The following is a 20,136-nucleotide window of genomic DNA, read 5'->3' as shown; positions in this document are numbered from 1 at the left end:
CCATCACTTACCTTATCACCAGTTACCAACCCGCCACCCAAATACACACCACCAGGAGAATGAAAAGTATACATGTATACCAAAATGCCAGGGCCCCTTTCCTAAAATACAAAGGGGCCGGTGCAATATTATTCACGCTAAGCGGGCACTGACTTTTCAGCACCCGCTTTCTTAATGCACGCATGGTGCCCACAAGGGGGCACCATGCAATATGCAAATTAGGAGGTCGCGCTAGCAAGGAGGTGCTAGGGTCGCTAGCGTGATCTTAGCGCCTCCTTGCTAACATGACCCCGCAGTTACCGGCGAGATTGGATTTCCGGGGTAGACGAAAGCCTGCCCCGACGGCTGACAGCCAATTAACAGCTGCCACGTCTGTGGGAGGGGCCAGGAGGGAACTTTAAACGACCCTCCTACGGCGCGCAGCTGGCGCGCGGCTCTGACTGGCTCTGCCTGGAAACGCCTGGAATAAAGAAGTTTTGACTTTTTCTTTTCGTCTCAGTGCAGCTGTAAGTAGATTAAATTTTTCTTAATTACATAAGCTCCTCGACCTCCACAAGAGAAGTATATCGGACAATTGTAAGTACACCACTGCTTCTCCAGATTGCAGCCCTCTATTGGTTTGGTTATTATTAAATAATTTAATTTATACATGCCCCATACAAAGAGAAAGGCCAAGATAAGGCCAGTCTCTAGTACGCCGATAGTGGAGCTGGGTCAAAGGACGGTAGCAGATTGGTTGAATTCTCCTCATCCTACCCCTGTTGAGGGGGCCGCTATTGGGATGGATTCTGAACATATGAAAAGATTTACACATATTGTACATAAAAACAGAGCTTAACCCAAGCTATTTTGCTCAGATAAACTGCATCAGGGGATAATTAATGAACTGCAAGATAAAGCACATGTTGCTTACCTGTAACAGGTGTTCTCACAGGACAGCAGGATGTTAGTCCTCACATATGGGTAACATCACAGGATGAAGCCCAATCACGGAAAACTTCTGTCAAAGTTTCCAGAACTTTGACTGGCCCCTACTGGGCATGCCCAGCATGGCACTAACCCTGCAGCAGGCAGAGGTCCCACTTCAGTCTTATTTGAAAGCTACAGGCGGTGCTGAAAAATTAAATAAAACGTTACGAACCCAACACCGTGGGGCAGCGGGCGGGTTTCGTGAGGACTAACATCCTGCTGTCCTGTGTGAACACCTGTTACAGGTAAGCAACATTTGCTTTCTCACAGGACAAGCAGGATGGTAATCTTCACATATGGGTGAGTACCGAGCTGAGGATGTCCGAACATGCACTAAATGTACCCAAAGGCGTGCAACAGGCACAACTGGGGTGGAATTTGGGAGAGGGCATCCTGAATCCCACCGGGCAGGCGGAAGGGTGTAGGTAGGTCATGTTGTAAACAGGTTACAAAGGACAGACTGGCCAAAGATGGAATCTTGTCTTCCAGCTTTGTCCAAGCAATAGTGGGCTGCAAAGGTGTGGAGAGAACTCCAGGTTCCAGCCCTGCAAATGTCAGGAAGTGGCACCGATCGTAGGTGTGCTACTGAAGTCGCCATGGCCCTCACAGAGTGTGCTTTAACACGGTCCTGAAATGGAATGCCTGCTTGCTGATAGCAAAAGGATATGCAGTCCGCCAACCAGGAGGAGAGAGTCTGCTTACCCATAGGCTTCCCTAACTTGTTAGGATGGAAAGAGACAAACAATTGAGTGCTTTCCCTGTGGGCAGCTGTACGGTCTAGGTAAAACGCTAGAGCCTGTTTACAGTCAAGAGTATGCAGTGCCTGTTCTCCTGGGTTGGTATGGGGCCTGGGAAAAAAGATAGGTAGTATGATGGATTGATTAAGATGAAACTCCAAAACTACGTTAGGCAAGAATTTAGGGTGAGTGCGGAGTACCGCCCAGTCCTGCAGAAGTTTAGTGTAAGGCGGATAGGTAACTAGAGCCTGCAATTCACTAACTCTGCGAGCTGAAATGATAGCCAAAAGGAAAATTACTTTCCATCTGAGATATCGAAGGTCACAGGAGTGAAGAGGCTCGAAAGGTGGTTTCATGAGCTGACCCAAAACCAGATTAAGGTCCCAAGAAGGGGCCAGAGGACGTAGTGGAGGCTTGATGTGGAGCAAGCCCTTCAAAAAACATGTTACAAGGGGTTGTACTGAAATAGGGACATCCCCGACACCTTTATGGAAGGCGGCTACCGAACTGACATACATTCTGATGGAAGATGTCGTAAGACCTGACTGACAGATGCCAGAGATAGTCCAGAAACTTCGGGATAGGACAGGAAAAGGGGTCAAGGGACTGAGAAGAGCACCATGATGTGAACCTTTTCCATTTGTAAGAGTAAGCTTTTCTCGTGGAAGGCTTCTGTGAAGCAATCAAGATACAGGAAACTGATTGAGAAAGGTTAAGTGGCTAAGGATGAACCTTTCAATATCCATGCCATCAGGGACAAGGCTTGAAGATTGGGATGGCGTAGGCACCCGTCGGTTTGAGTGATCAGAAGCTGGTCCTACCCCAAGGGAATGTGCCTGCGGATGAAGAGATCCTTAAGTATGGGAAACCACACTTGGAGTGGCCAGTGAGGTGCTATCAGGATCATGGTTCCCTTATCCTGACGTAACTTCACGAGAGTCTGAGAGAAGAAGTAGTGGAGGGAATGCATAGAGCAGACTGGTTGCCCATGAGAGGGAGAATGTGTCTCTGGGTTGAGAGTGTTTGCTGCGAGTGAGAGAGCTGTAGATCTCCACTTTGCGGTATTGTAGGGATGCAAAGAGGTCTATCCGAGGATATCCCCATTGTTGGAAGATGGAGTTCGCTACCGAGGGGTTGAGAGACCACTCGTGTGGTTGGAAGACGCGACTCAGCTTTTCTGTCAGCACATTGTCCACTCCCGGCAAGTAGGTGGCCCTGAGGTACATCGAATGGGAGAGAGCTTCCGCCCAAATCTGCACAGCTTCCTGACACAGAAGGAAGGAGCCTGTGCCTCCCTGTTTGTTGATGTACCACATGGCCACCTGGTTGTCCGTCTGAATCAGGATGACCTGATTTGAGAGGCGATCCTGAAAAGCCCCGAGAGCATATCTGATTGCTCGAAGCTCCAGGAAATTTATTTGGTGTTTGGCTTCCTCTGGAGACCAAGAGCCTTGTGTCTGCAGATTGGCTATGTGGGCTCCCCACCCAAGGTTGGAAGCGTCGGTGGTGAGAATGATTTGAGGATTTGGAACCTGGAAGGGCAATCCCTGGAGGAGATTGGTCTGATTTTTCCACCAGGTGAGAGATAGACTGAGTGAGTCGGTGACGTGGACAATGGCTGACAGAGGCTGAATAGCTTGAGTCCATTGAGACCTCAAAGTCCAGTGCATGAGCCTCATAGCCAAGCGGGCCATTGGTGTAACATGGACTGAGGACACCATGTGTCCCAGGAGGATGAGAAATTGGCGTGCAGTCGCAGAGTGCTGAGACTGCAGCTGGTGAGCAAGAGACACAAGAGTTAGTGCTCGTTGTCGAGGCAGGAAAGCCTTTGCCTGCAAGGTGTCCAAGTCTGCCCCAATGAACGACAAGGTTTGAGATGGGACTAAGTAGGATTTGTCAAAATTGACGAGAAATCCTAATGAAATTACAGTGTGTAGGGTTGAATTGAGGGACGACAGAGCAGCTTGCTGAGTGGGAGCCCTGATTAACCAGTTGGCCAGATAGGGATAGACGTGAACACTTTGTGTCCTGAGCAATACTACGATGACTACGAGGCATTTTGTAAAGACTCGTGGTGCAGACGCTAGGCCGAATGGAAGCACTCGGTGTTGATAGTGCTTGGGGCCTACTAGAAACCTCAGGTACTTGTGATGGGCTGGACTTATCGCAATATGGGTGTATGCGTCCTGGAGATCTAGAGAGCAGAGCCAGTCTCCTCTTTGTAGAAGAGGTAGAAGTGATCCCAAGGTGACCATCTTAAACTTTTCTCGCTGGAGGTACTTGTTGAGGGCCCATAGGTCCAGAATAGGATGAACGCCTCCTGATTTTTTGGGGATTAGAAAGTACCAGGAATAGAATCCTAGTCCTTGCTGAGAGTATGGAACGGGTTCTATTGCTCTTGACTGGATAAGGAGGGAAACCTCTTGATCCAGAAGAATGGAGTGTTCGGATGTTCTCCAAGTCTGTAGAGGTGGGGAGTCCAGTGGCAGGGCGAGAAATTTCAGATGGTAACCCTGAGCAATGATTGCCAATACCCATTGGTCAGATGTGATTGAGTGCCACATGTTGTGGAAGTGGCACAATCGACCTCCCACTGGTATGTGCGACAGAGGAATTTGACTGCTGCTCTTTAAGTGGAAATCAAAAACCTGAAGCAGGTCCTGGTTGAGGAACTGCTTGTGGTTTTTGTTTATGGGCTTGATGAGACTGTGGTTTTTGATAAGGACTCGTGGCACGGGATCTGGTTGGTGGCGGGTAAGACTTCGGCGGAAGAATGACTTCTCAGAGTTCTTTCTGAAGAGCTGTTTTGAGGAGAAGTCAGAAGGCATCGAAGAGAGCTGTCTTAAGGTCTCATGATGGTCCTTTAATTCTGCCACCATCCATTGAATCTGTTCGCCAAACAGATTATCTCCGATACAAGGCAAGTCGGATAACCGGTCTTGTACTTCTGGGTGAAGGTCAGAAGACTTGAGCTAGGCCCACTGTCTCGCCGAAATAGCAGCTGTAGACACTCTGGTAGACGTGTCAAATATGTCATAAGATGTTATAATCTCATGCTTTCCTGCCTCAAAACCCTTGTTTACTAGGGTTTGTAATTGTTCTTGAAATCACTGAGGCAGAGAGTTTGAGAAGTTTTGTATCTGCTTAAAAAGGACCCTGTTATATTGGGTCATATAAAGCTGATAGGCGGCAATCCGGGAGATGAGCACAGCCCCTTGGAACACTCGGCAACCAATGTTATCTAGGAACTTCTGTTCCTTTCCAGGAGGAACAGACGAGTGAGGCTTTGACCTCTTTTTGTGCAGACTCTACCACGACCAAGTGGTGATCAAGCTGTGATTTTTGAAAACCTTGGGCTGACTGCACCAAATAGGTAGTGTCAGCTTTCCTGTGCACTGGAGCAATTGATCCAGGATGTTCCCAGTTCTTCTTGAGGAGATCGAGAAGGACCTGATGGATGGGAATAGAGGTGATTACCTTAGGGGCATCCAGGAATTGGAGCAACTCCATCATTTGATGCCTATCATCCTGTTCCGTCTGTAATTGAAAGGGACCCAATTCAGACATTTCCTTCACAAAGTTTATAAAGGAGAGGTCCTCTGGAGGAGAACGCTTCCTAACTCTCAGTGGGAGAAGGTAAATCATCGGAGTCTGTTGAGGTATCATCACCCCAGGTATCATAAGGAGCAGTACCCGTTCCTCTAGGAGGGCGCTTCTCAATCGGTGTGTCGCAACACACCAGTGTGTCGCGTGCTCCAGCTCTCTCCTGATGCTCTTCCTTCCCTGCTCCCGTTAGGCTATCAGCATGTTCAAGCCCAGTGGGAATGGCAAGTGTGCTAGAAGCAGCTGTGGCACCTGCGGCTAGCCTTTCCTTTTTCCCGCACCTGCCCCCCCCGTGACAGGAAGTGATACACAGTGCAGTACGCGGGAAGGAGAAAGAGCCGTGACGCGTGGAAAAGTAGCAGCAGCAGCAGCAGCAGCAGCAGCATTGCCCCCGAGCAATCGAAGCAGCCAGTAATCATGAAAGGAGACAGCAGCATGAGCCTTCTTCTTTCATGGCCTGCGGGGGCTGGAGGAGGAGGCTGCTGTAGCTACCATTTGAGCTTGGGGGAGGGGGGGGGGGAGAGGAAGTGTGTGAGCGAAAGAGAGAAGCAGCCAGCCTGCCTGTGTGTAAGTGAGAGAATGAGTGTGTGATTGAGAGACTAAGTGAGAGAATGTATTTAATTGAGAGCATGTGTGTGATTGAAACTGGTCAGAGAGCTGATGTATCTGTGTATATGTGAGAGACAGTGAAAGTGACTGCTCAGGGAGATGACTGATGTGTATGTGAGAGTGTGAGACAGTCAGGGAGGTGGCTGAGGCAGAACTCCCGATGGAGGGATGCGAAACTGTGTTTCTCCTCCCGATGATGCTGTCAGTGGGGAGGGCATCAGAGCCATCGGAGACCCGGGACCCATCAGTGGAAAAGCGGCCATAAGCGCTTCCATCCTGGATAGCAGCGGTGCCAGAGCTGCTGGAATCGGGTCAGAGCTCGGTTCTGCTATCGGTACAGGTGTCTGTGCCGGAGGAACCTGGAGTCGTTGCATTGCCTTGTCGATGGCCTCCTGAACCATCCGGTCCAGATCTTCTTGGAGACCTGGAGCAAGCAGCCCCGGGCTCCGGAACAGAAGGAGGCAGAGGCATAGCCGGAGGGACCACCGTTAAAGGCGGAGTCACGGCTCCCGATCCCCGATCGGGTGAGGGTTGCCTCTGTGATCCGGTCGCAGGAATGGTCGGTGCCTTTCCTGGACGGGGTTTCTTCGACAGTGGCTCAGATGATGGCGAGGTCGATGATTTTGCTCCCTCGATAGTCAGAGTCTTACGGTTTCGATGGCGATGTTTCTCCCTGTGATCCCCTCGATCCTGAGGGGAAATAGAGGTTGTCGATGGCCAAGAAGTCGTCAATGCCGGTCGGTCACCAATTGGTGGTCGATGTTGGCGCGAAGTTGACTGTGCCGGTTCTGACGATGGCTATGCCATGGACGGAGTCGGGGTTTGAGCACGGAAGAGAAGTTCAATCTTCTCCATTCTGGCCTTGTGACCCTTAGGTGTCATTAGGGCACATTTGGTGCAGGTCAAGACATCGTACTCACATCCTAGACACATTACACAGACTTTATGGGGTCTGTGATAGACATGGTGCGGGTACAGTCCGGGCACCGATGAAACCCTGACGCAATGGCAAAAAAAAATCGAACCGCGGTACGATCGACAGCCAAATTCAATGGTAATCTACGGGAGACGGGTAAAAACTTACGGAGTACCACAGACTGAGAAAAGTTAGAGGAGGGACCCCCCGTGGGGCAATTTAACTTTTAGTAATTCCGCGATGAAAATTCCTGTCAGGAATCTCTTCAGAACTCCTTTACCACGAGGCTACTGCTGTGCGGAAAAAAGAAGACTGAAGGGGGACACCTACTGGCTGCAGGGTTAATGCCATGCTGGGCATGCCCAGTAGGGGCCAGTCAAAGTTCTGGAAACTTTGACAGAAGTTTTCCGTGATTGGGCTCCATCCTGTGATGTCACCCATATGTGAGAAACACAATATCATGTATAATTGCAATCTGACAAGGAAGCAATTACATTTTCAGTAATCACACCTTTAGTTTATAAACATAAAACTGAACTGAACCGTTTTCTTGAAAAGCGGATTAAACTACAACCTCCTTTATATTATGGTCAAAAAAATGTGTAACCAAATGGTCAAATCATAAAAACAAAAAAAAGACAAGAAAGTATTTTCTTCCCAAATTCCTCTATATTAAGCCATCATTCCAACATTCAGAACATTTCATATGTTGGCAATAAAAAAAAGGATATTTTAGGATCCTCCTGCTCCAGTTCCTGGTGAATCTAAAGTCCTCCTCCTTGTACCACTGTCTCATCCAGGCCGTGAAACGCTGGATGTCAGCCTGCTTCTGAGATCCTGGGTGTATTTCTGAGGACATAACCCTGAAGGTTCTGCCTTTCAGTCTCCTAAACTTGCCTCCAGAACCTCTCTGTCTCATGGGTGTGTCTCTACATTTCTCAATGTGCTTCTCATATCTGTTTTCACCCATTTCTTTAGTAAACTGAATAAATCAGCATAACTCATGTTTCTGTGTGTTCTCTTTATTTGCAGCTGGTAATGGTATTCCCCACCCCCTCCCCTGTGAGTCTGTTGTACCACTATCATGGAGTGCGAGTCCTTGGGCTATAGCGGAATTGATGCTACAAGGCTACACAGTCAGCAGGTAGGCACACCGCTGCTATGTCTGAAAAAGAGGCTTCGCCTATACCAAGCACTTCCCCTGCAGGTTGAGCCTTTGGGTTCTGAAGCTGGTAGGCCTTAGGAGAACGGCCACAGGAAAAGAGCATCCAAGGTTCAGGGCAAGGAGTGGTCAGACAGTGTTAGTATCCAGGCAAGAGCTGTGGCAAGCAGTGTCGATATCAAGGCAATGAGACATCAGTTCAAGGAGAACAAGAAGAGCAGAAGACAGGAAAGGAAGGACCAGGAAGGCAAGACACAGCAGGAACAGGAGGGCAAGGCAGGACCTGGGACAACAGGAATGAGGTGCAAGATTCAGACGAGGAACGAACACCAGCTAACGCAGGAGGACCTGTGGCTGAGGCGCCGGATGATTACGAGCTAAGGTTTAAATAGCCAGGTTTTGGTGATGTCATCAGATGGTGCCAAGAACACTTTCCCACTGCAGGGCCTTTAAAAATATCGGCGGGTTGTGCATGTGCCAGAGGGAAGCAGATGTCGGGGTTAGCTGGCATGGCGGTGTGCTGTGACCTGCAGCATCAGCAGCGGCCTGGTATGAGTAAGGTCAACAGAGGCAGTCAAATGTTACAACCAATGCATTCTGGTGCCCTTAACCCAAGCTGTTTTCTTTAACACTATCATCATATTAGGTTCCGTTTTCTTTGGTATCCCATATCTTGCTAAACTGCTTCAGAGGTGCTATGGTTTCCTGCCCTAATTCCGGCATCATCCTCCTGCTGACTTTCCATCTTTTTGTTAGCTTTCCTCCAATTCCCAGCTATGGCTTCAAATATTTTCTTTAGTGCTGCCATCAACTTGCCCCTATCTTTTGGGTTTGCTAATTGCTGGTATTTACATTTTTCTGCAGCCCCAGATGCTTAAAATTGGAGAGATGTGCTATCATATCTAGATTGTTTTCCAGTTAACTAAACCAACTCTTTTTTACAAGTTTCAAGAATGCAAAAATATATTTTCATTTACATAATGACTAATATTAAATAAGGCAATATCAGAATACAATTTCATTAGTTGTAAAAACAAAAAAAGAAGATTTAGGCATCTGACATTTTTGCTTGTTAAGTGTCCATATATACATATAAAGTGGAATAGATATCCCAAAAAACCAGAAATATTCCATTGCTTTTATAAACCCAAAAGTATTGTGGTTTGCTTCAATGCTGTTTCCTCCACAAACTTCATGTCCACATTATCTTCTTCAAAGGGATTTAATGCTAGAGAGAGAGATTTAAAAAGGATGAGTATTATTAAAAAAAAAACGATTCAGCAATCTTTATAAATATCTTCAATTTAGTCATTATCTATACATTAAAATCCACAAATATTTATTTATAATATACATTTAATTGCTATTAAACTGAAGCTTGCAATTTACAATCATAAAATCAATCATATCAAAGTATTATACACAATCAAAATAGCAATATCTTAATATAGCATTTATCTAAAACAAATATATAATTAAGGCAGCCACAGATTTACCCACTCTGCAAATTTATTGGTGGTAATCAAACTGTCCAAGATCACATCCTACAGGAGTGGAAATACTTTATTTAAAAGCTTTTATAGACCGGTATTCGTGTGAACATCATATCGGTTTACATGGAAACTAGAACAGAAATACATTGAAACAGGGTACAATAAACTTGGAGGGGGAATAACTCAGACTGAGAAGAACATTGCAAATATAACTTGATGATAACTTCATAATAATTGCACAACTACCATTAAAAAATTTTGCGGGGAGGATAAAATCGTTTGAGGGTCACCTTACAAATATAACTAGCTAGAATAGACGGGAGGTTCAAAGGAGAAGCTGGGGGGGGGGGGGGGGGGGGGGAGAGTGCCGGGATTGAGGTAGGGGGAACACTTAATCTGGGAACGCCTGTTTAAATAGCCATGTCTTTGGTTTCTTTTTGAATTTTAGTGTGCATGGCGCAAGACGAAGGTCTGGTGGCACTGAGTTCCAGAGGGTGGGTCCAGCAATCGATAGGGCTCACTCTTTCGTGGCGAGGAGGCGGTAGGGTCTTTGGGGAGGGGGTGTGTAAGGTACCTTTATATGCTGGTCTAGTAGGGCATTTAGAGGTGTGGAGGCAGAGGGAATTACTTTAGATTATTTATTTAAAACTAATGAACAAATCAACGTCCAATCATCATAGAAAACATTAAGGGCTAGAAGTGAAAGGCATGTCTCCCCTTGTTACATTGAGGACAATTTTGCCACTGGCCCCAGGGCTTGCAATCCTGCAGGAACTCTGTACTCTCAGGACTGCAAACTTAATTTTCAGAAGGAAAAAGCTCCTCGTAGAGCAGATCCAAAGTACCGGAAAGTATGTGCATTGATCTGAAAGGGAAATCTCCAAGCATAATTTCACTCCCTCGACTGATCCAACGGGGGAAGTACGCATGCTGTATTTTTACCCATATTGGGGGGGGGGGGGGGGCAATAACCAAACTGCATTTTTACGAGAGTAAATGCATCTTTACCCAAGTAAAATGGTTTGAATTTTGTTCCCAAAATCCTAAAATGGGGACATCATTTTCTAGATCTGGACCTGAAGAAGAAAGTTGTTTATCTACTACTGTTTAACATTTTTATACCACTACACAGCATATACAGTGCTGTACAAACACACAAAACATACAGTCCCTGCTCAGTAGAGCTTTCCAACTAATAAGACAAACATACAGGACAGGAGACTTGGGGTATCTCACAAAGCAAGACAATGGTTAAAAAAGAAAGAAAAGAAAAGCAAGTTAGTTAATGAGGCCTAAAGCAGACAATCAGGTCAAAGATTTAAAATCAGCTTCAAAAAGGTGGGTCTTTACAAGGGATTTAAACACGGTGAGAGGAGGAGCATGTTGCACCAGCTCAGGAAGATTATTTAAGGCAGACAGCACAGCCAGGTGGAAAGCAGGGTCAGGAACTGGCGGTAGAGGAGAAGGGCACAGATGGGAGTGACTTATCCGAGGAGCGGAGTGCATGAGGAGGGGTGTAGAGATAAGAGAGGAGAGGGAGTGAGGTGCTGCAGGGTGAAGGCATTTGTAGATATGAAACAGGAGCTTGAACTGTACGCGGGAGTGGATAGGGACCAAATGCTGTGACTTTCAGAAGAGGGGTTATGGGAGCATAGTGACTTTGGTGAAAGATAAGTCGCGCAGCTGAATTTAGGACAGATTGCAGTGGAGAGAGATGGCCTGCCGGGAGAGCTGTGAGGAGCAGGTTGCAATAGTCTAAGCGGGAGGAGATGAGAGAGTGGATAAGGGTTCTGGTAGTGTGTTCAGAACGGAAGGGATGGATTTTGGCAATGTTACAGAGAAAGAAACGACTTGTTTTAGCAGAGCTTTGGATATGCGCAGAGGAGGAGAGAGAGAAGAGTCGAAGATGACTCCTAGGTTACGGGCTGATGGGACAGGGAGGATGGAGTGTCTTATCCACAGAAACAGAGAAAGGAGTAAAAGGAAAGGTGTGCTTGGGGGGAAAATAAAGAACTCTGTCTTGGCCATGTTGAGTTTAAGGTGGCACAAGTGTGGTTCATTTATTTGTTGTTTGCACATCTATACCATATTGGTTACCAGTTTCGTTGATCTATAGAGTTTAAGGTGGTGGCAGAACATCCAGGCAGCTATGTCAGACAAGCAGGCTGAGATCTGGGACTGGATTTCTAGTGAAATTTCTGGTGTAGAAAGGTAGATCTGGGAGTCATCAGCATAAAAATGGTATTGAAGGATCTGAATATGTATGCTCTAGAAGAGAGGATGTGGATACAGATCTTCAGATACCTGAAAGGTTTCAATGATGCATGAACTTCAAACCTTTTCTGTTGGAAAGAAAACAATAGAACGAGGGGTCATGAAATTAAATTCCTGGGGGACGACTCAGAACCAAATGTCAGGAAATATTTCTTCACGGAAAGGGTGTTGGATGCCTGGAATGCCCTTCTGGAGGATGTGGTGAAGACAAAACAGTCAAAGAATTCAAAGGGGCATGGGATAAACACTGTGGAACTCTAAAGGCTAAAGGACGGAAATAAGAAAAGTATGCAGGGGGTAACTTGCTGACACGGCGATTACTACCCTTAGCAGAGAGATTATTACCCTTAACCAAAAAGCCTTGTTGCTTTTAATACAACTGTAATATTGCTCCCTGTTTAGACGGCTAGAAGACAGAAATGAAGAATAGCGTGCAGGGGCGTAACTTGCTGGTTCAGCAGTTATTACCCTTAACAAGATGCTCCCTGCTTAGACGACAGGGGCGAAAAAAGGAATTGAATTCAAACAAGCGAGGGCCCTGACTTCTATGGTCTGGGATACTGATACTCGGGCATAAGGGAAAAAGCACAGGACTGCTTTCACAGTCAAGTCCTAAAGGAAATGAAGAAAAGCGTGCATGGGGATAAATTGCTGGTGCAGTAGTTACTACCCTTAGCAGAAAGCATGGAGATTACTACCCTTAACTAATAAACCTTGATGCTTTAAATGCAACTGAAACATTGCTCCCTGCTTCAATGGCAGGGGGAAAAGGAGAATTGGATTCAGACACCAGCAAAAGGGCCCCAACTTCTACGGTGTGGAGAACTGATATGCAAACATAAGGGGAAAAAGCAATGGACTGTGTGTCAAGCAACACTGTCTGAATTCTAGCTGAAATTTTTATGGGTATCATAATGTGTGGGGATAACTACACAGAGCGATAGTTACTACCCCTAAGAGAAATATGGGATTAACCTGCACAGAGTGGCAGTAACTACCTTAAGCTTGCTGGGCAGACTGGATGGACCATTTGGTACTTTTCTGCCGCCGTTTCTGTGAAAGCCATGAGAGGAAATCAAGAGTACAAAGGGAATCCGCATATAGTGAGAAGAGAAGAGAGAGTGCCCAGGACAGAGCCCAGAGGCACACCAATTGATAGGGAAATGGTAATATAGGAGGAACCACCAGAGGTGCTCACCTCCTCTGGTGAGCAGAACTAGCATTACGTGTGGCCGAAAGCAATCCTTCACCTGTACAGCCTTCCACATAGCGTCCTCTACAATACTGTGCTTGTAGCACATGCTTCTCGTGGCTGTTTCAAGCCTAAAAGAACTTCGGGGTGGCTAAGATGTATGTGGATAAACTCCTTTCCAGAGTAAAAACCCAAGATGCCCAGGCTATGACATTTTGTTTTAAAAATCTATTCAAATCTCACCCGCTCAGCCCTTTGGAATAAGGAAATGAGATCTGGTCTCTAACTCTCACTTTGGTGGGATGGTGGAAGGGACACATTTTTCCTTCTTACATAGTTATACCCTTTTCTGATGTGTGAATCTTATAATGTACAGTACATTCAGAAAGTATTCAGACCCCTTCACTTTTTCCACATTTTCTTATGTTATAGCCTTATTCTAAAATGAAAATGCATTTTTCTCCTCCTCAATCTACTCACAATACCCCATAATGACAAAGTGAAATCAGGTTTGCAGAAATTTTTGAAATTAATTAAAAAAACAAAACCCTGAAATATCACATTTACATAAGAATCAAATATTTTCCTATGATTCTCAAGTTGAATTCAGATGCATCCTGTTTCCATTGATTATCTTTGAGATGCTTCTCCAACTTGTTTGGAGTCCAACTGTGGTAAATTCAATTGATTAGACAGGATTTGGAAAGGCACACACCTATCTATTTTAAGGTCCTACAGTTGACAGTGCATGTCAGAGAAAAATCAAAGCCATGAAGTCCAATGAATTGTTTTAGATCTCTGAGACATGATTGTGTTAAGGCACAGATCAGGGGAAGGGTACAAAATAATTGCTGCAGCACTGAAGGTCCCACAGAACACAGTGGCCTCCATTATTCTTAAATGGAAGAAGTTCTGAACCATGAGGTCTCTTCCTAGAACTGGATGCTCACCCAAACTGTGTAATCGGGGAGGGGGGGGGGGGGGGGGAAGGGCCTTAGTCAGAGAGGTCACCAAGAACCCAATGGTCACTCTGACAGAGCTCCAGAGTTCCACTGTGGAGATGGGAGAACCTTCCAAAAGGACAACCATCTCTGCAGCACTCTACCAATCGGGCCTTTATGGCAGAGTGGCTAGATTGAAGCCACTTCTCTGTAAAAGGCATATGATAGCCCATTTAGAGTTTGCCAAAATGCTCTTAAAGGACTCTCAGAGCTTGAGAAACAAGATTCTCTGGTCTGATTAAACCAAGACTGAACTCTTTGGCCTGAATGCCAAGCATCAGTCTGGAGGAAACTGGGTACCACTCATCATCTAGCAAATACCATCCCTACGTTGAAGCATGATGGTGGCAGCATCATGCTGTGGGGATGTTTTTCAGCTGCAGGAACTGGGAGACTAGTCAGGATTGAGGGAAAGATGAACAGAGCAAAGTACAGAGAGATCCTTCATGAAAAACAGCTCCAGAGCACTCTGGACCTCAGACTGGGGCGACGATTCACCTTCCAACAGGACAAAGACCCTAAGCACACAGCCAAGACAATGCAGGAATGTTTTGGTATAAGTCTGTGAATATCCCTGAGTGGCCCAGCCAAGCCTGGACTTGAACATCTCTGGAGAGACCTGAAAATAGCTGTGCATCAACTTTCCCCATCCAACCTATGAGAGCTTGAAAGGATCTGTAGAGAAGAATGGTAGAAAATCCCCAAGATTGTAGAGGCATACCCAAGACTTGAGACTGTAATCACCGCAAAAGTGCCTCAACAAAGTACTGAGTAAAGGGTCTGAATACTTATGTAAATGTGATATTTCTTTTTTTTTTTTTTTTTTTTAATAATGTGCTTTGTCATTATGGGATATTACGTGTAGATCGAGGAGGGAAAAATGCATATCAAGGCTGTAATGTAACAAAATGTGGAAGAAGTCTGAATACTTTCTGAATGCACTGTATATCACCAATTATGCTACTCTGTTACGTGTAACTTTTCTCAGCTCACCAGACTTAAAATCACAGTAAACTATAATAAAATGGCAGATTGGCTAGCCACAGGCTCATGTATCTGGTAATGAAATCTGCAGGGATGAACTGTTTGTTTTGGAGTTCTCTGAAAGACAAGAGCCTTTGTTTATCTGGCCACCTGTAGAAGGAAACACCGATGAAGACAAGGCTCATTCTTTATTCACGTTCTTGAAATGCAAATTTTATATACTCACAGGGTTTAGAGGATACAGAAAATCCACTTTTTGGGACTACAGGATGTGTGCGCTCCTGGCACGCCATCTTTAAACATGGCTCTAAGTGTAAGTCTAACGCCTACTGCTATGTGAAGTGAAAGTTCAAACAGAGGCAGATTTACTTTTCCCAACTGCAAAGTCAGCAAACTCCCATTGGAGGAGGACAATGAACTGGTTCCAATACTGCTCCTGCAGACTAAACAGTAATGCAAGTCTGCAGCAATTTCTTCATGGAGGTTTCAGGCAAGAACCCAACGCTCAATCACCACTCAACGTCCACTTCTTGCAACTCAAGAACCCCAACAATACTGGGAGGAGGTCACAAGAGCAGATATACAGTCCTTGGTTCATCATTAAATGGTGATTTTGCAATCTTTAACAATTCCAAAATGTATATCCAGTTTAATGACTTATAACATTAATTTAACCCTCTCCTCACCAAAACAGATAAAAGACAAGTAAGAAAATTGGCAGGTGAGGAATTCCACTGTTTGCTAAATAATTAAAGTAAGCTTATTAATGGCAGAAGTTTAATTTTAAGAGCATATGTGCCTTTTGAAAAGAAAATTGGATCCTGGTCTGGCCATTTTCCTCATTCCAGATGCTGATGATATAAAAGAAAGAGACCAACTAAACCATCTAATCTGCCCAGTTATTCCTATCCACACCGAGGCTGCTGATCTTATACAGATAAATGAGTGCATTCAAGAGCATCAGCAGTTACCTCAATTCCAAGTTGGATTCTGGAAGGGTCTAAAAATGGAAGTGCTGCTGCTGTCGAGTATCAATACCTTTAAGGAGGGGTTTGAATTGTGATCAACATTTTGTCCTTGTCTTTCTTATTTCCATGGTGTTCAATATTGTTAATCACAGTATTTTTCTGTATAGGTTGAGAGAGTATGGAACTGCAGGAATAGTACTGAACTGGTTAAATTCTTATCTTACTGAAAAATCTCATAGAATTTCTCTTGGGCTGAACTGTCTCTGCTTGGTATTCTATTACCTACTGGGTCCCGCATTGCTCGGGCCCTGTCAGCTTCCCTTAACATCTATCTTGTCCTTTGTAAGTTGCTGGCTGGGCTCTGCACGGGTCTCCACATATATGCTGACAACATCCAATTTTGTCATCATGGTCTAAAAGAACTGAGTCAGTCTCCATCTGTCTCATCAGTCAAGAGGGGGCTGATGGATAATTGCTTAGCCATAAATTTGAAAAAGACAGAAGTGATGATCTTGCAGAGGTCAACCAAGCATAGGATCTCTTCCTGTGGCAACTCAAGTTAGAAATCTAGGTGTTACTCTTGATGACGAGCTATCCATGGTTCCTCGGATGAAGTCAGTAATTAAGGCAGATTACTATAGAATGTACATTTATTGCGGCTTTTGAAAAACCTTCTGGAGAAAGGACTTTCGGTCAGTGGTCCAGGCCACAATCTTGCCATCTCTAAACTACTGTAAGTCAAGATATATTGGCTTACCAACAAATGTTTTATGTGCCTTGCAGCTGCAGCATAGATAATTACCAGGCTTAATAAAGGAACGCGTACTATGCCAGTATTAAAAGATTTGCTTTGGTTGCCAGTCTCATGGAGAACAGAACAGAGTATTGCATTTTTTTTTGTATCCACTGCCATGGATGAATGCTATTGTTGCATGTCTATAATCCTCCCAGAAAAATGAGATCATCTCAAAGAAGTCTTCTGAAGGTACCATCCATTTGTCACACACATCTCTGTAAGACGGATGGGAGGATTTTCTCCATAGCTGGCCCCACATCGTGGGGCTCACTACCAGTGGGACCTGCGTTTGATGAATTGCTCCAAGCCATTTAAAAAGGTGCAGACAACCTTTTTACTTCAAAATGGCATTCTCTGAGTTTATCTAGGGGTTTGTAAGTCTTGTTTTGGGGTTCATTTTTTGAAATATGATTATGTTTATTATTTCTTGATGAATTTTAGCTTATTACATTAGTAAAACAGAGCAATGTACACAACAAATTAATATAAGCAACTATATATATGTATGTTGTAGTGTAAGACGTCCAGAGCCTAGAAATATTTTAAAATAAAGGATTAAAGATCCATCCCATCTGCCAGCAAAAGGGCACTTCCGACCCACGCAGATAAGCACACACCTTTTTCTAGCGTTTGCATCATTAGAATTGGCATTCATTGGCTGTTACCTTATATTTTTCCAATTAAGTTTTAAAATGAGCTTCTAAGGCTCTCTGTCACAGCAGACCCATCCAGGACACATCCGTGCAGCCTCTGTTTCCTGCAGCTCTCAACTCCCATCATCAGGGAGAACAGGAAAAGGATGGATCAGTGGTTTCTACTGAACAAGTAAGCTCCTGTGACAGGTGACAGATAGCCCAGGATCTCTAGAAAATAAAACCTTTTTTGGGGGGGGGGGGGGGGGGGCTTAGCGGTTTCCTCCTGTTCCTTTTCAGGATATAAATATTGTTTGAAAAATTGCCTGTTTAAACTACTGAAATTTAAATGGTTAACCGTGCAAACGATAAAAATACATCCTGCAGCTGTGGGGTGGGGTGCCTCTTCCCCCAACGTGTCCAAGGGCTCTGCCCCCTCCTCATGCCTGCGTACTCCTGGGCTGGCCAACAGCAGTTCAGGCTGCACCAACAGGGGGAGCTACGCGGCATGCCGGGAAAGGGGGAACCCAGAAGTCAGACACTGGTAGGTCCTCGGCTCGTGCCAACCAATATTAACATTTAAACTATGACATTTATTTTATCAGATGTATATTCCTTTTACAGCCTTAGTTCCTTTAAGCTTCCAGCTCAACTGGAATCGGGGCTGACACCTGATGCCCTCAGCCTTCTTATGCAACCATCCCTGGGGGCTTTGCCTCTGTTTTATATCTAGGGTCCTACGTTTTCAGCTTAAACCAATTTGCACCCATAAATTCCCAGATTTTTCCCCCCAAAGGTGATGATTGGTTTAAACTGGTTTTCACGCTAATTTTAGACCGATTGAAGATCTGCTCCAAAGTTGCAGATGCAAGGTTTCCAGCAACTCCCCATCAGCGAAAGCAGTTGCTCTCCAGTATCGCTGATGTGGCACTGAGAGCGAGAGCCTGTCTCGCCCTTCCCCCCCCCCCCCAAGGCAGCCAAAGTGCCTGCTGCTGCTGCCAATGCGGCATTTGAGGTGGGCCATGCCTACCAGAAGCACTTCCCAGCAGGCTCCCTGGCCCCGCATAAAATCAGAAGTGCAGTGTGCTGCAGAGCGGGGAGCCTCAGTAAGCATGCAGCCCAGAGGAGAGACAGGGGCATGTTAAAGGGTGGCAGCAGAGACAGGAATGCTGCTGAGTTGGAAAATCTGCTTAAGAAGCGTTTTATTGTCTTGGCTTCTGTCCACAAAAATAAACTCCGATATATATCCAGAAAAAATAGTCAATCACATTTTTCAACCGATTTTCTCCCGTTTTTGTTCTTGTCATAATAAACCCTGATAAATTCCCCGAGAAAAATAAAAAAAACGAAAATTAAGGTCCCGATTTCTCTCCCCCTTCTCGGCTTCCTTTATTGCAGTCATTGCAACCATGTGACAGGACTCCCTGTGCAAGCCTGCCAACATGGGCCCTGAATCTGGGTAACAGATGCTCCCCATTGTATGATTATGACTCTCTCCCTCCCCCCATAGTGGCTGAGAATGCTTCTGTCACAGCCCTAGACAGCCTGGGGAGCAGAACACCTGAGCCAGGAATCAAACACAGGCCCTCCTGCATGGCAATGCATGTCGCTGCCACCGAGTCACCAGGCTGGCCCATAAAACCTCATTTTAAAATTTGTATTTATTTATTTTCAGAATGGTAGGGAAGAGATATCCAATCGACACTAGTAAAAATCAAAGGTTTCCAACACAGCAAATAAAACTAGTGGTATTCTGCTTCTCTCTCAAAACAGATTTCCAATTATTAAAGCCCTCGTGGAAGTAATATCTTATTTCACGTCGATACAACCGCAAAACTACCTCCAAATCCAATCCCTGAAAAAAATAAAAAGGACTGAACTTGCAGAGCTGCGACATAATTGTTCCAAAGTATTCAGGAAGGCCTCTTCGATGCAGTGTGTCGTGTAACGCCTTCTCCCATCACCACAATAGGAAAGATGCCCTTGAAACAATAGAGACTACACAATGAGTCACTGAGTCCAGCAGGAATGTCTGGCTTGCTGGTGCGCTCCACGTGCCAGGTTTACTTGTGTGTTGTCCAACAGGAGATGGGGGGCAATTAGCTTTGGTTTTGGGGGCCAACACATTCATTTACGAAGCTGGAAAACCCTTCGAGCTTAATAGAACTTGTGATGAATAATGTCCACAATTTTAAATCTATTTTAGATAGGAGTCTGCATGCGACGGACCCTCTTGCTTTGGGAGCTCACTGCAGCCCCCTATGTTATCTCTTTGCATTACATAGTCACATTTGGGTTTTAAGTATGGTTTTAAAAACAGTTCATAATTAAAAGAATTCATATCAAGAACTAGTGGGTGGGACAGTACCTCGCTCCTCCACCTCGGAAAGCACGGTGACCAAGTAATTCAACGGCAGAAACTCCAGACAGACGGATAACCTCCTGTCGCTCACAGACCTCTGTTCCAACTGCATGGGGGGGATCAAGAAGAGACCATTACTGGTCTTTGATGAACTGCAAGAATCTCAGAAAATCCATTACTAACATAAGGCAAGGCCACCGGCTCATTCAATAGATTGTTTCAAGGGACAAAGAGGAAAAGGCAGGAAAGATAAATATTAGTTACCGGTCTCTTTGCAAGTTTCACCAGCAAAAGTCTAACATAGCTCCTTGCAATAAAACTGGAACTCACTGGATGATCCCACACTTGATAGATCTTTTGACAAAATTCCTAAAAAAGGAGGGAGGGAAAAAAAAAAAAGTCCTGACAGGAGTCACATACACATTTCACTGTATTACG

At 45.2% G+C, this 20,136-nt stretch overlaps 1 protein-coding gene across 4 annotated transcripts in view; it reads right to left on the bottom strand.

Moving 5' to 3' along the window:
* Nucleotides 1-9,001: 9,001 nt before the first annotated feature.
* GSAP (gamma-secretase activating protein) overlaps nucleotides 9,002-20,136 on the bottom strand; it is a 113,610-nt gene continuing 102,475 nt past the window's right edge. For 3 of the 4 annotated variants that reach the window (XM_029615706.1, XM_029615705.1, XM_029615704.1), the window contains 3 exons: nucleotides 19,963-20,067; nucleotides 19,705-19,804; nucleotides 9,002-9,224 (listed from right to left, as the gene is read on the bottom strand). In XM_029615706.1, coding sequence (XP_029471566.1) covers nucleotides 9,136-9,224; nucleotides 19,705-19,804; nucleotides 19,963-20,067 — 294 coding nt within the window. In that variant the 3' untranslated portion in view covers nucleotides 9,002-9,135. Of the gene's footprint in view, nucleotides 9,225-19,704; nucleotides 19,805-19,962; nucleotides 20,068-20,136 lie in introns of those variants that run through there. The other variant, XR_003858609.1, reaches the window with a different exon arrangement.

The sequence above is a fragment of the Rhinatrema bivittatum genome, chromosome 9 (genome assembly GCF_901001135.1).
Source record: "Rhinatrema bivittatum chromosome 9, aRhiBiv1.1, whole genome shotgun sequence".
In the NCBI taxonomy this organism is placed as follows: domain Eukaryota; kingdom Metazoa; phylum Chordata; class Amphibia; order Gymnophiona; family Rhinatrematidae; genus Rhinatrema; species Rhinatrema bivittatum.
This window is presented reverse-complemented; position numbering and strand designations above follow the sequence as displayed.